Below are 13,369 nucleotides of genomic sequence, written 5' to 3'. Positions count from 1 at the left end.
ATATATAATCAACTAAGTCCATTTGATGTAGAGTATTGTTCAATGCCTCAATATTTTTGATGTTTCCTTGCTTCAAAGATCTGTCCATTGTTAACAATGGGGTGTTAAAACCACCTACTGTGAGTGTGTTGCTGTTGATATCCATCTTGTAGTCTTCCAAGGTGTTTCTTACATATTTGGTTGCTCCTATGTTGGGTGTATATATGTTTACCAGGGTTATATCTTCTTTATGGATTGTTCCCTTAAGTATTATGAAATGTCCTTCTTTGTCTCTTTTTATGGCCTTTGCTGTCGTATCTGTTTTGTCTGATATAAGTATTTATACCCCAGCTTTTTTTTTATGTCCATTTGCTTGAAATACTTTTTCTCATCCCTTCACTTTCAGACTGTGTAGATCTTTGTTTTGAGGTGGGTCTCTTGTACACAGCATATATGTGGGTCAGGTTTTCATATCCATTCAGCTACTCTATGTCTTTTGATTGGAGTATTTAATCCATTTATATTTAAGATTATTATTGACAGGTATTTATTCATTGTGACTTTTCCTCATTGTATCTCTGTTCCTCTCCCTCTCTCTTTTTCATCTTCTTCTTAAAGCAGGCCCTTTAGCATCTCTTACAACGCTGGTTTTGTGAAGATGTATTCTATTAGTCTTTTTTTGTCTGGGAAACTCCTTATTTCACCTTCCACTTTGAAAGAGAGCATTGCTGGGTAGAGTAGTCTTGGTTGTAGGCATTTTTTTTTCTTTGCTTGAAATATCTTTTGCCATTCCCTTCTGGCTTGTAGTATGTCTGTTGAGAAATCAGCTGATAGCCTTATTGGAGCTCCCTGGTATGTTATTTGCTGTTTTTCTCTTGTTGCCTTTAGGATTCTCTCTTTGTCTTTGAATGTTGCCATTTTAATTATAAGGTGCCTTGGAGTGGGCCTCCTTGTGTTCATCTTCATTGGGACCCTCTGTGCTTTCTATACTTGTGAGACTTTGTCTCTCCTCATGTTTGGGAAGTTTTCTGTCATTATTTTTTCAATCAAGTATTCTATCCCTTGCTCCTCTTCTTCTCCTTCTGGTCCCTATGATATGGATATTATTACATTTCAAGTTGTCCTGCAGACCTCCTAAACCTCTTCATTCTTTTTCAGTCTTTTTATATTTTGTTGTACTGTCTGGGAATTTTTTCTGTTGTCCTCTAACTCACTTATCTGATCCTCTGCTTCATTTAGCCTGCTTTTGATTGATTCTACTGTGTTCTTCAGTTCAGAAATTGTATTCTTCATTGCTTCCTGGCTCTTATTGATAGATTCTATGTCCTTTTTCATGCTGGTGTAGTTCTCAGTATGTTCCTTGTAGCTTCCCTGGAGTTCTTTGTATTTCCCCTGAAGTTAGTTGTAGTTTTCTTTGAGTTTGTTGAGTTTATTTATGTTTCTCATTACCATTGTTTTGAATTCCATGTCAATAGTTTGTTTGCCTCTATTTCATCTATCCCTCCTTCTGGGAATTCCTCCTTTCCTTTTTATGGAGTGTTGTTTCTTCATCTCCCTATTTTAGATGGCTCCTGTTTGTTTATATTTCATAGATTAGCCTGCTTTTATTTCCTGCCTTTGTGGTATGACCTTCTTGTATACAGTTGTTGAGCTTCTGCCTCCAGCTGATGCCACTTGGAGGGGAGCAGTCTGCTTAAGCGTTTTCTCCCATAGTACTGTGGATGAGTCTGCACTGGAACCCGTTCTGTTGCTCCCCAGCTTTTTTTCCAAAACTAGAGCCCCCAAAATTTCCAAAGTGCCTCTAGTTCACTTCACCCTCCTTTGTCTGCAGCCCAGGTCAAGTGGGGTGGGCTGCAGGTGGACAAACCTGGGATACTCCTGCTTGCAAGCCCAGGGCATGCCAGGGTGGGCAGACCTGGCTATCAGATAATTTTTATTGTATATTTCTATGTCTATGAGTCCTTTTTCCTTTTTGCCTGATCTCTCCCTTCCCTAACCCCCGTGTCCCACCTATAGCTTTTATCCTGCTCCCTATCTATGAGTTGTCTCTGTTTTGCATGTTTGTTCAATATGTTCATTAGATTCCACATATGAGTGAAATAATATGCACTTTTTCTTTCTCTGATTGGCTTACAATTGGCAAGATATGGAAGCAGCTGAAGTGTCCATTAGTTAATGAGTGCATAAAACAACTATGGTCAATATACAAATGAAATACTACTTAGCCATAAGAAAGAGAAAAATTTACCCTTTATGACAGCATGGTTAGACCTGGGGAATATTATGCTAAGTTAATTTATTTTATTCTTTGAATCCACAGTTCCTTAACATTCTCTCAAGGTCTTTCAATGTTTGATATTGCAAAATCTTAAAGTATGTTTATATTTTCAATATCAGTTGAAGCATATGAGCATCCTTGACACATGATTATTTACTGACTAAGCCACAACATCATTCATACACTCCTTGGGTGTGTATGTGGATCAGATACCATTCAAGGAATTCACATACAGTCTTGTAAACTTTTATTCCTACGTTGGAGACAAACAGTACATAAGTAAACACAGAGAATATATATTTTTTATTTCATGTAGGGTTGCTGAAGAAAAATAAATAAAAATGATGAGTTAAAGAGTGCCTGGGGAATAGGAGGGTAAATTTAGTAGGCAGAAGTCTGGGAGAAGGGTGTAGAAGGTATAAAGAAAAGGCAATGAGGTAGGAACAAGGACAATGTGGTAAAACAGAAATAAGCAAGATGTAATTAGATAGGTAGGCAAAAACCAGAGTTTTTCAGGATCAGAAAGCCCCTACTAAGGAGTTTGGATTTTATTTCTAGTGTGATGATGAATGAAAATTTAAATATTTTTAAAAGTAACTTTAATCAAATACAAGCAAAACTCAAGATAGTACCAAATTCTATATATATATACAGGTGAGGGCAAAAGTAGGTTTATAGTTGTGAGTATGTGAAACACAGACTTTGTTTTTATGTTGTTTTATTTTATTAATTATTTTATCGCTTATATTATTTGTCTTATTATTGTTGTTTGGCCCTGGCTGGTTTAGCTCAGTGGATTGAGCGTCGGCCTGCGAGCTAAGTGTCGCTGGTTCGATCTTCCAGTCAGGGCACATCAGAGAAGGAAAACTCTGACTCCAAAAAACCTCCGCTGCCTTGCGGCATACCTCTTCAGGGGAAAGGCTAAGGGAGTAAACCCCGACAGAAAATCCGGAGCCGGAGTCCCTAAGGCGGTTTGACGTTGTAGTCAACACCGGCAACTCCTGCGGCGCACCTGAAGCCAAGCTGTATTGACTCCGTCTTTCCCTTGGATCCTTCAGCTGCGAAGAGAGGGGGGGTCTGCTGCATGGGCAACAGCAGACCCTCCATATCACCCTGCCCAGGCTCTGTAGCTTCAACACGGGAGGAGACAGATACCGTGTCACTCCCGAGTCGGACTGCACAGCCATTCTCGGCGGTGCAGATGGACTCTTAGGAAGCTACACCATCGTCTCTCGAGACGGACGGCTGCCGACGACGACGACGATTATTGTTGTTATTATTTCATATCCTTCGTTATGACTTATATTTTAAATAATGAAGACTAGTAATTTAATCTACTTTTTCCCACTCCTGTATACTATGTTTTTTTTTCTATACATACATACCTATGATAAAGTTTAATTTATAAATTACACACAATAAGAAATTAAGAACAATGCAACAAATAACTAATAATAAAATGGAACAATTACAAAAATATACTGTAATAACATTTATGTGAATATGGTCTCTTTCTCAAAATATGTCGTATTGAACTCATCCTTCTTGCTGTGATGATGTGAGATGATAAGATACCTATATGATGAGAGGAAGTAAGGTGAATGACATAGGCATTGTGATCTAGTTTTAGACTACCATGGACCTTCTGACCTTATACCAATAACAGGATTATCTGCTTAGGGTGGTCCTCGAACATAGAGACATCATGATATTGATGTTTGCATGCCAGAACCAGACATTGTTGATGGTTGAAATTGTTGATCATCAAAGGAGTTTTTTGCCAAACCTTTTTGAAGAACATTGTAATCAGAAGTTGTTCTCTCTCTCTCTCTCTCTCTCTCTCTCTCTCTCTCTCGCTACTAAAAGTATTTCTTCAGAGGTTGTAATCTTTTGGTGATCATACAGGTGACCTTACTTCTGCATTCCATTAGATTATATTTCATAATTTGTGTAAACTAAGATCACTTGAATACAAACATTGTTATACCATAACAGTTGATCTGGTAACCAAAATGGTTACTATGTGACAAATAGATGGTAATAGGTGAGTAGCAATAACAGCATGGTTATAGTGAACAAAAGGATAATTAGTGTCCAAGCCAGACGAAGTAGAACAGTGAGAGATTTCATCACACTATTCAGAATGGTGTGTAATTTAAAACTTATGAATTGTTTACTTCTGGAATTTTTCATTTAATTTTTTCAGACCATGGTTGAGCATGGGTAACTGCAACTGCAGAAAATTAAAATGTGGTTAAAGTGGGGATACTGTAGGTTGATGGAGGATATGAAAAGTGATGTATAAAGGGCTTTCATTGAAGTTTCAGCAGGACTTGATTGAAAGTAGAATGTTTACATTGACAATTGTATATACTAATTTTGAATTTAAAAGATGAAATTATAGTCAGAAGTGTAAATTTTAGAGTTTTGAACAAATAGAAGGTAGTTAAAGCCATTGGACTAGAATAGATTCTAGAGGTCTGGAGTAGAAGTAGAAAAGATAAAAGTTTCTGTGACAGAGCCTTGGAGCACTCCAGGAAGAGTAAGAACAAAGAAAGCATTTGAGACAGAGCAGTAGAAAGAAGAAAAGGCAGAGGTGTGAATGAGGGTAGGAAAGTGTCCAAGGAGGTAGTGATCAACTGTGATGCATAATGAATGAAGGGACTGGGCTTACAGATAATAATGAGGAAGCTTTACAAGTCCAGAGGCTTACATTTTGTCCCATAGGTCAAATGTGATTAAGGAAACAATATGACCAACAAATTCCATTTGAGGAGAATTATGAGGAAGAGCAACAATACAGAGAACACTATTTTAAAAACCTTCCTTACACCAAAGTACCATTAAGTCCAACCAAATAAACAGACTATTGGGTAAATGTCCTTAATTTTTCTGCATCAGAATGCCAAATAGAGGTAATTTTCTCTTAAAAGTTTAATGGTGTAATAAAGTGTCTATTTGGGTTTGAAGTCAAACTCTACCACATACTAGCTCTGTGCTTGACTTGTTTACTTGACTTCTAGGACTGGCTTAAAAGATTTACAGAAAAGATTACAGAACCCACCCCAGTATCACTTGTATAGTTCACAATAAAACCAATGTAAACCCTATTATATAATAAGTGAAGATATCCAACAAATTTAAATTGTTCTCATAATAGTGTCTTTTTATTTCTTTAAAAATTAATATTTTATTTGATATTCCAACTTATATTTGATATTACAACTCAACATTCTTTATCTCTCCATAAGCCTGAAGTTCATTAACTAAAAAATGGGTGATAGAGGATACATTTATCATCTTTGGTATGGTTCTTGCACATAATAAATATTCAACAAATGTTAGCCTTTATTATTTTACTATTATTACTATCATCATCATTTGTAATATTCTCTTAAAGGATTGTTGAGAGGATTCATTTATTTATGAAAAAAATGAGCATGGTAAATAGCACAGAGCAGATGGTAAATAATTTTTGTTTCCTGCATTTCCATACCCATTCCTCACTTTACCACAATTCTGCACACTAACACCTGCTGAGCATCACAGAGTTCAAATAAGTAAAATAAAAAAAATAAATAAATAACATAACTTTTCTCAGGATATGAGATAAAATATTTAAGGAAAGTGGAAGAGTGGATAGCCAAGTCAACAATTAATTTATTTTTCCACACAATTTTAAATAACGTAGTAACAACACTTTACTAATTCAGATTGTTATCCTACTGAAATAGATTCTATGACACCTCAAACCTGAAATTATAAAAAGTTGAAATATGATTTTTCACTTCTAAAAGGCCATGCATTTTACAAATCAGTTTTACTTTATTACTACACTTTGTTTTAATTGTGACTTAAATTGATAATATATAATTTTGTTTTAGGGATTACCTGCAAGTCGTGTGAGGTATAGAGTAGATGATGTCATGTCTCCTTATCCTGCCACTATTTTTGATGTGGAAGAAGATTCCGGAAGAGTAATAACTCGAGTCAATCTTAATGAAGAACCTACGACCATTTTTAAGGTCAGTGCACTGTTCTCCTTATATTGTCTATTAAATGTTTAGCTTTTGATTGAGAGTTTGGTTTAACAGATGACTGCACTTATTTCTATTTTTCTTCTCTTTGATCTTTTAAAAATATAAGCAATACATTTTTACTGCATTGACATTTAGAAAATATAGTTAGGTAAAAAAATTTAAAAATTGATATTTCACACCTTGGAGATAACTAGAATTTACCATTTTACTCTCTATCCTTATGATGTTATTCTATGCAAATACAAGTATACAGGTATATGTTGTAAAATAACATGATGATATTATCTGTATTACTTTTTTAACTTAATAATAAATTACACATGCCAACAAATACTACTAATGTTATTATTTTAATGCTTGTATGATATTTCATTGCATGAATATAGTATTCTATATTTTTCTATATTCTACTATTTATTTTTATTTTTTTAAATTTAATACCATTTTGTTGGATAATTAGGCTGTTTTCAATGTTTTGCTATAATAATATTTGATTTCATGAAAATCTCTTTGCAATTATCATTTGCCATTTGCCATTTCTTTTTCCTTAAAGTAATTAACTACAGGAAGAATTGCTGGATTAAGTTTATGTACTAGTGATTTATTATACTTCCAGAAAATTTTAAGTAATGCCATCCTTCACTATTATCAAAAATAATAAGCATTTATTAAATGCTTAAATGTTTCCATTTTCTATAGTTATTTAGAAAAAAAATATCACTGTGAATAAAGCCTTTGGTTTTACATTGGTGAAATACATCAATTAGCTAACCTTGCAAATATCAATGATTACTACATTTTACATATTATTATCACTGTTTGGAAATAAGTATTTCCTTTGTAAGATTATAACATAAAGGTAAATAATGGCTCTCAGATTGATCCTTGTTTATGGTTCCATTTCTAAGTTGAATAAGTTTAGAGTAGTAATCTGCAGCTTTCAAAATTATATTCCAGAGAAACATATAGTTTTGAAATATTTAACATTATAATTCTTCTAGATATAAATAATCAAAGAAAATGATGTCATAAAACTTATTTTAGTAATAAATAGTATACAGTAATCACATCTTAAGACTAAAACTTTTCTTTAGTTTGCATTGCTGGGACAATTTATGCTGTGCAGTATGAACTTGATTTTTATATGTTGTAATTGTTTTTAAGTGAGTGCATTTCAAAGTGTGTTTAAGTATAAAGACTTCCAATTTCATCTCCAAAGTAACTATTTCTGCCCTATAATCCTGTAGACAATAAATCTACTGGAAACATTAATTTCCTGCTATAAGCAAGCTAATTAGCTTTTTGCCAATGATGTTACTGAATTTTACCCTTTTTCAATAAGCTAGTGTTTTGAAAGGCACATGTCTTCACTGTATGCACCAGTGGAATTTTGGAAGAGAAAAGAGTTTATTATCGGAGAGATGTATTATAATATACTTATTTTTCTGGTAGTTTTATTTATCACAGAGTTAGTAACTCAATTCCTTTGAGTCATTTCATCTGACAAATGAAAATAATAACATCTACCTGGCAGGATTTTTGTGGAGATTAAATGATGATATATGTGGCATACACTAGCACAATGTATGCTACCTGGTACTCTGTGTTCCCCCTCCAAGAGCCAGGCAGGCAGTCCAGTAATTAAAAACACATGTAGAAAAATGAGACTGTATTTTGTCATTAATACTCTTTAACATGAATTTTTATTGCCCCTTTAAGTTGGTGGTTATTGCGTTTGATGATGGTGAGCCTGTGATGTCCAGCAGTGCCACAGTGAAAATTCTTGTCTTACACCCCGGAGAAATCCCACGTTTCACACAAGAGGAATATAGGTATTGATTCCTATCAGGTTTTGTAATGAATAATGAGTTTGGTTTTGTTTGACCTTTAAAAATCAATGTGATATATGAATTTATCAATGAAGTGGTCTCTCAATTCAAGTCTTAAGCTTTCTAAATTAACATAAGATTATATTTATCTTAAAAGTTAGTATAGTTAAAATGACACTTTAGTATAAATATTAGTTTTACTAATGCTTTGATTAATAATGGATCCTTTACAAATAATTAAAACAAGCATTGAAAAATATATATTAGGTTTTTGGGTTTAAAATGTAACTCACTAATTGTCTCTGGCAAGAAGTAGCATTTTGTTTTTTATTATTGCCAAAATCATCATATTATCCAATTTTGACATGTATCTGAAATATTTCCCCAAAAATCAGTGAAAGAAGGAGATACATGGAGAGAGAATATGTATGTTTATGTATATGATGTATATTACATATTGTAGCTATAGTGTTAGTATGTACATGATCTTAGTCAAGTCAGGCTGCCATAACAAAATATCATGAATGGGATGTCTTAAACAGCAGACATTTATTTTTTCACACTTCTGGAAACTCAAAGTCTGAGATCAAGGTGCTAGTTTGGTCAGGTTCTGGTGAGGACTCACTTCCTGGCTTGCAGAGGGCTACCTGTTCACTTGTCCTCACCTGGAGGAAAGTGAGAGAAGACAAGCAAGTACTCTGCTGTCTGTTCTTGTAAGGACGCTAATCCCAAAATAAGAACTTCACTCTTGCTCATGGTCTGATCTAAACCTAATTACCTCCCAAAGGCCTGATCTTTATTATTTTACTTTTGTTTCCAAGATAAAACATTAATATACTTTTAATAATGTTTGAATCCACAGTACACAATTTTCTCACAAGCATTTGAAAGAGATCCACTATATACTGCATATTTACTACTTATTTATTCTGGACAGAGCATTGAAAGGTAGCAAGTCATTGCATTCCAGAAGTTTTCAACCATGGGTTAAAATAAAGAACTATATGAAATATACAACACACTGTGAAATAATAATAGAAGCTCACAGTTCTGAGGAAGCATGTTGGAGAAACACTTAACCGTATATGAACATGATCAACATAGTTTGAGCTGTATCTTGAAGAAAAGTGAAAATTAGCCACTCAACAAAAATGAGGAAAAATGTATGCCAAAGACTCGGTATACGCAGAAGTATACTCATGAATGAGGAATGTGGGAAATGTATTGAATTCCAGATCATACTACTATTAGTATATTAATAGTATATACTACAATTAGTCTATCTAGAGACCAATTGGAACTTACACAATGATACTAATTGGAGTTCAAGAAAAATGAAAATGTCATATAGGGGAACACTTTATCACATCCTGGAATTCGGATTTTATTGATCTGATAATTTCTAAGAACTACCTAAGAAGTTTAAGCTAGAGCAGGGACTAAGATACTGAAGGAGGAGGCAGGTTATGCATCTGGGAACATTTACCACACTCAACTGAGTAGTTTTCTCCTTTTGTAAAAAGCTGTCCTTAGAATATTCAAGTATTAAATTAAATTACAAATATAATTACTAGAATATTCTACATAACACCTATGTTAAACATTCACACAAAGTCATAATTAAAACAATATGAATTTTTATTAATATGTTTTAAATGCCATTTTTTTCATTTTGTCTATTACCAATTTCCTTTGTTGTTGTTGACATGGTAACCTCCAATTTTTTGATATCAAACATTCAGTTTTCTACTCTTGAAGGAATTACCTAAATATAATCATTTTGATCTTATCAGGAACCAAGATAAATGTAAACTAACTTTTCTTTCTCACTAACTTATTTAGCAGACGGTCACAGAAAATATAGTTACTATTTGAGATGGGTTCAATAGTCCCTCACTTTCAGCACAATAAAATTCCCATCTTTGTTCTCTAAAACTTCTCACCCAAGTCCACTTATTCCTTGGGAGCCCCAGGAGAAGAAAAAAGTGGTTTGGTGAATAACATTTTTCCTTAAAATAAACTTAATAAATAGTGTGTCTTATATCTGGGCTTTTACTTGGAGCCCACTTCCATATTAATAGGAGTAGGTCTTGCTCATTAACTTTTCTAGCTAAAACATTGTGGTATTATGGCCAACATCAGTGATCTCTCGAGGGCATCACTAATTTAGCTTTCTTTTTTTTCTTTAATTGTCTTTATTTAATGCCACTTATAAAAATAATTTTTTCAATGAATAATTTACCATTTCTTACCTTCTCTGCATAGAACTACTAACTGCAAATGGATTCTACTAATTAAATAGTTAACTTAGAGGAGAAGCAACTAGCCAATTGCTTGGGGCTAAAATTAAGAGCAGTCACATGAGCATGTGTGAAAGAATTTTTGAACTTCCGGAACATTTCTAATAATTGCAAGTAGTGCCCTAACTATCCCAGTTTGTTTGTTATTCTGATACATAAAGACAATTTGGTCATCTTGTAGTATCTTACAGTTTATAAAAAGAATCCTACAGAAGAAGCAATATAATTGGGGTAATAGATTTAGTAGTGCTTGTGTACTTAACAGAACTGTTTTGTTTTCTATCAGACACCCCAAAATTTGGATAATAGAAAGTCATATGAAATATTGGAAGAATATAGTGGTTTTTGAATAAATGGAAATAATTATATTTAAATGTTTATATATATGCTTAAATTTGACCTAAAATATTAAATGAACTATTACAAAAAAAAATCTTAAGACTGAAGAATACTTTTATTTACCTATGATGTCTTTATCATTCATCAATTATGAAGTTTTTAAAGATTTTTGGAGAAGTATAGAGTAGACCCCAACTTTTGTTCCATATGGCAGCAGAGGTAGCCATGGCTCACTTTTTCGCATAACCACATCAAAAGCACAACTAGAAATATAGAACAGCCATCACTCAGAACCATCAGAAATAAAGTTGAAGTCTGACAACTATGGGATTAAAGAAATCACACCCATCCAGACTGGTAGGAATGAGCTGGTCCCTCACCCACGTGTGGTGGATAAAAAATCAGGAGGGAGGTCTGAGGTGCAAGGAGTCACAGCCCCACACCAGGCCCCCCAAGCCAAAGGTGCCAGTGCCAGGAAGAGAAGTCCCCACAACTTCTGGCTGAAAAGCCAGTGGAGAGTCAGCAGGTGGAACAAACTGCTGGAGCCCCAAGAAGTTCATTTTAAAGAACCCACACACGAACTCACCTATTCAGACTTACTCCCTCTGAGTTCAGCACTGGGGTAGCAGCTTGAAAGGCACTGGTGATATACAGGGATACACTGAATTTTGTGACATCAAGATGAGCAGAGGTCATTGCCCAATTTCTAAACCCTCCTTCCACAGAGCCGGCAAGCTTACTCATAATGAGACTCTATCAACATGACTAACACTGTTTACCTGTATTGGAGAGCCCCAGAGACCCCACCCCACCCAACTTACAGGCTTACCCAAGCTGCTTTTTATATGAATGACTGATCTTGGCTCATTCTTCACAACTTCCTAAATCCTATCAAACATGCAACAGCTGGCTTCAGTGGGCCTCAGTGAGCCTCTGTCTGGCACTAGCAGCAGCCAGCATAGAGTCACAGCTTGGCTTTACCTGCAAATCTCCAAGTCCAGCAGAAGTAGCAACCATTTTAGACTGCTTTATAGCTCAGGCAGGGTGACCCCAGGAAAAACACCGGTGGGTCTTGACCTTGGCCTGCACCACACAGAAAACCCCAGAGCCTGAGTATCTAGTGGACATTTACAGACCACACCATAGCACCACCACCATGTCCCTGCACAGTTGATCCTCCAAGAGGATGGAGGTTGGTGGTCAGTGGTAACAGCCAATCCTTGCAGCTGACTGGCCTGAGTAAAATCCTCCCATTGACCTGCCAACAGCAACTAAAGCTCAACTACAAGAGGAGGGTGTACTTAGCCCACTCGAAGGGTGCACCTCGAGTAGTCAGCTTGAGTGATAGAAGAGGCTGTACCTACAGGACACCTACTACATTTGGCCATGCTACCAAGGCACAGAGTCAAAGCAGCTCTACCTAATACACAGGAACAAACACAGGGATGCTGCCAAAACAAGGAAACAAAGAAACATTACCCAAATAAAATAAAAGATCAAAACTCTAAAAAAAGAACTAAATAAAATGGAGATAATCAATCTATCAGATGCATGATTACAAGGATGGCCAAGGAACTTAGTGGGCATCTCAACAGCATAAAAAAAGATCCAACAAAAATGAAGGGTACACTAATTGAAATAAAGGGCAATTTACAGGGAAATAACAGTAGACTGGATGAAGCTGAGAATCAAATCAATGATATGGAACATAAGGAAGCAAGAAACAACAAATCAGAATAACAAGAAAAAAGAATCCAAAACAATTTAAGATAGTATAAGCAGCCTCTGAGACAGCTTCAAGAGGTCCAACATTCACATCATAGGGGTGCAGGAGAAGAAAAAGAATGAAAAATTGGAAACCTATTTGGAAAAAAAAATGAAAGAAACTTACCTAATTTAGTGAAAGAAATAGACATGCACATCCAGGAAACACAGAGAGTCCCAAACAAGATGGATGGAAAGAGGCCCACTCCAAGACACATCATAATTAAAATGCCAAAAGTTAAAGATAAAGAGAGAATTATAAAAGCAGCAAGAGGAAAGAAGGGAGTTATTTACAAAGGGTTGCCTATAATACTGTCGCTTATTTCTCAAAAGAAACTTTGCAGGCAAGAAGGTACTGGCAAGAAATATTCAAAGTCATGAAAAACAGGGACCTGAAGGCAAGATTTCTCTACCCAGCAAATCTATCATTAAGAACTGAAGGGCAGATGAAGAGCTTCCCCAACAAGAGAAAACTAAAGGAGTTTCTCATTACCAAACCATTATTATGTGAAATGTTAAAGGAACTTATTTAAGAAAATGAAGAAGATCAAAAGTATGAATGATAAAATGACATATACAAATCTATCAACAATTAAATCTAAAAAACAAACTAAGCAAACAAGAAGGACAGAATCTTAGATACAGAGAACATTTTAATGGTTGTCAGATGGGAGGGGGGTGTAGGGGAATGGTATAGAGGTGAGGAGATTAAGAAGTACAAATCGAGTTACAGAATAACCATGGGGATGTAACGTACAGTGTAGGAAATGAAGTAGCCAAAGAACTTATATGTATGACCCATGGATATGAACAGTGTGGGGGTGGATTGCCTGAGCGAGT

The 13,369-nt window shown here is 35.1% G+C and overlaps 1 protein-coding gene across 11 annotated transcripts in view; it reads left to right on the top strand.

Moving 5' to 3' along the window:
- PCDH15 (protocadherin related 15) overlaps nucleotides 1-13,369 on the top strand; it is a 686,961-nt gene that overhangs the window by 533,873 nt on the left and 139,719 nt on the right. For all 11 annotated transcript variants that reach the window (XM_090279288.1, XM_090279289.1, XM_090279283.1 and 8 more), the window contains 2 exons: nucleotides 6,142-6,282; nucleotides 8,017-8,129. In XM_090279288.1, the coding sequence (XP_090135414.1) occupies nucleotides 6,142-6,282; nucleotides 8,017-8,129 (254 nt within the window). The remainder of the gene's footprint in view (nucleotides 1-6,141; nucleotides 6,283-8,016; nucleotides 8,130-13,369) is intronic.

The sequence above is a fragment of the Furipterus horrens genome, unplaced genomic scaffold, assembly GCF_987537825.1.
Source record: "Furipterus horrens unplaced genomic scaffold, mFurHor1.1.pri manual_scaffold_5, whole genome shotgun sequence".
Lineage (NCBI taxonomy): Eukaryota > Metazoa > Chordata > Mammalia > Chiroptera > Furipteridae > Furipterus > Furipterus horrens.
The sequence above is the reverse complement of the archived record's forward strand: the minus strand, read 5'-3'. Positions and strand labels throughout refer to the sequence as shown.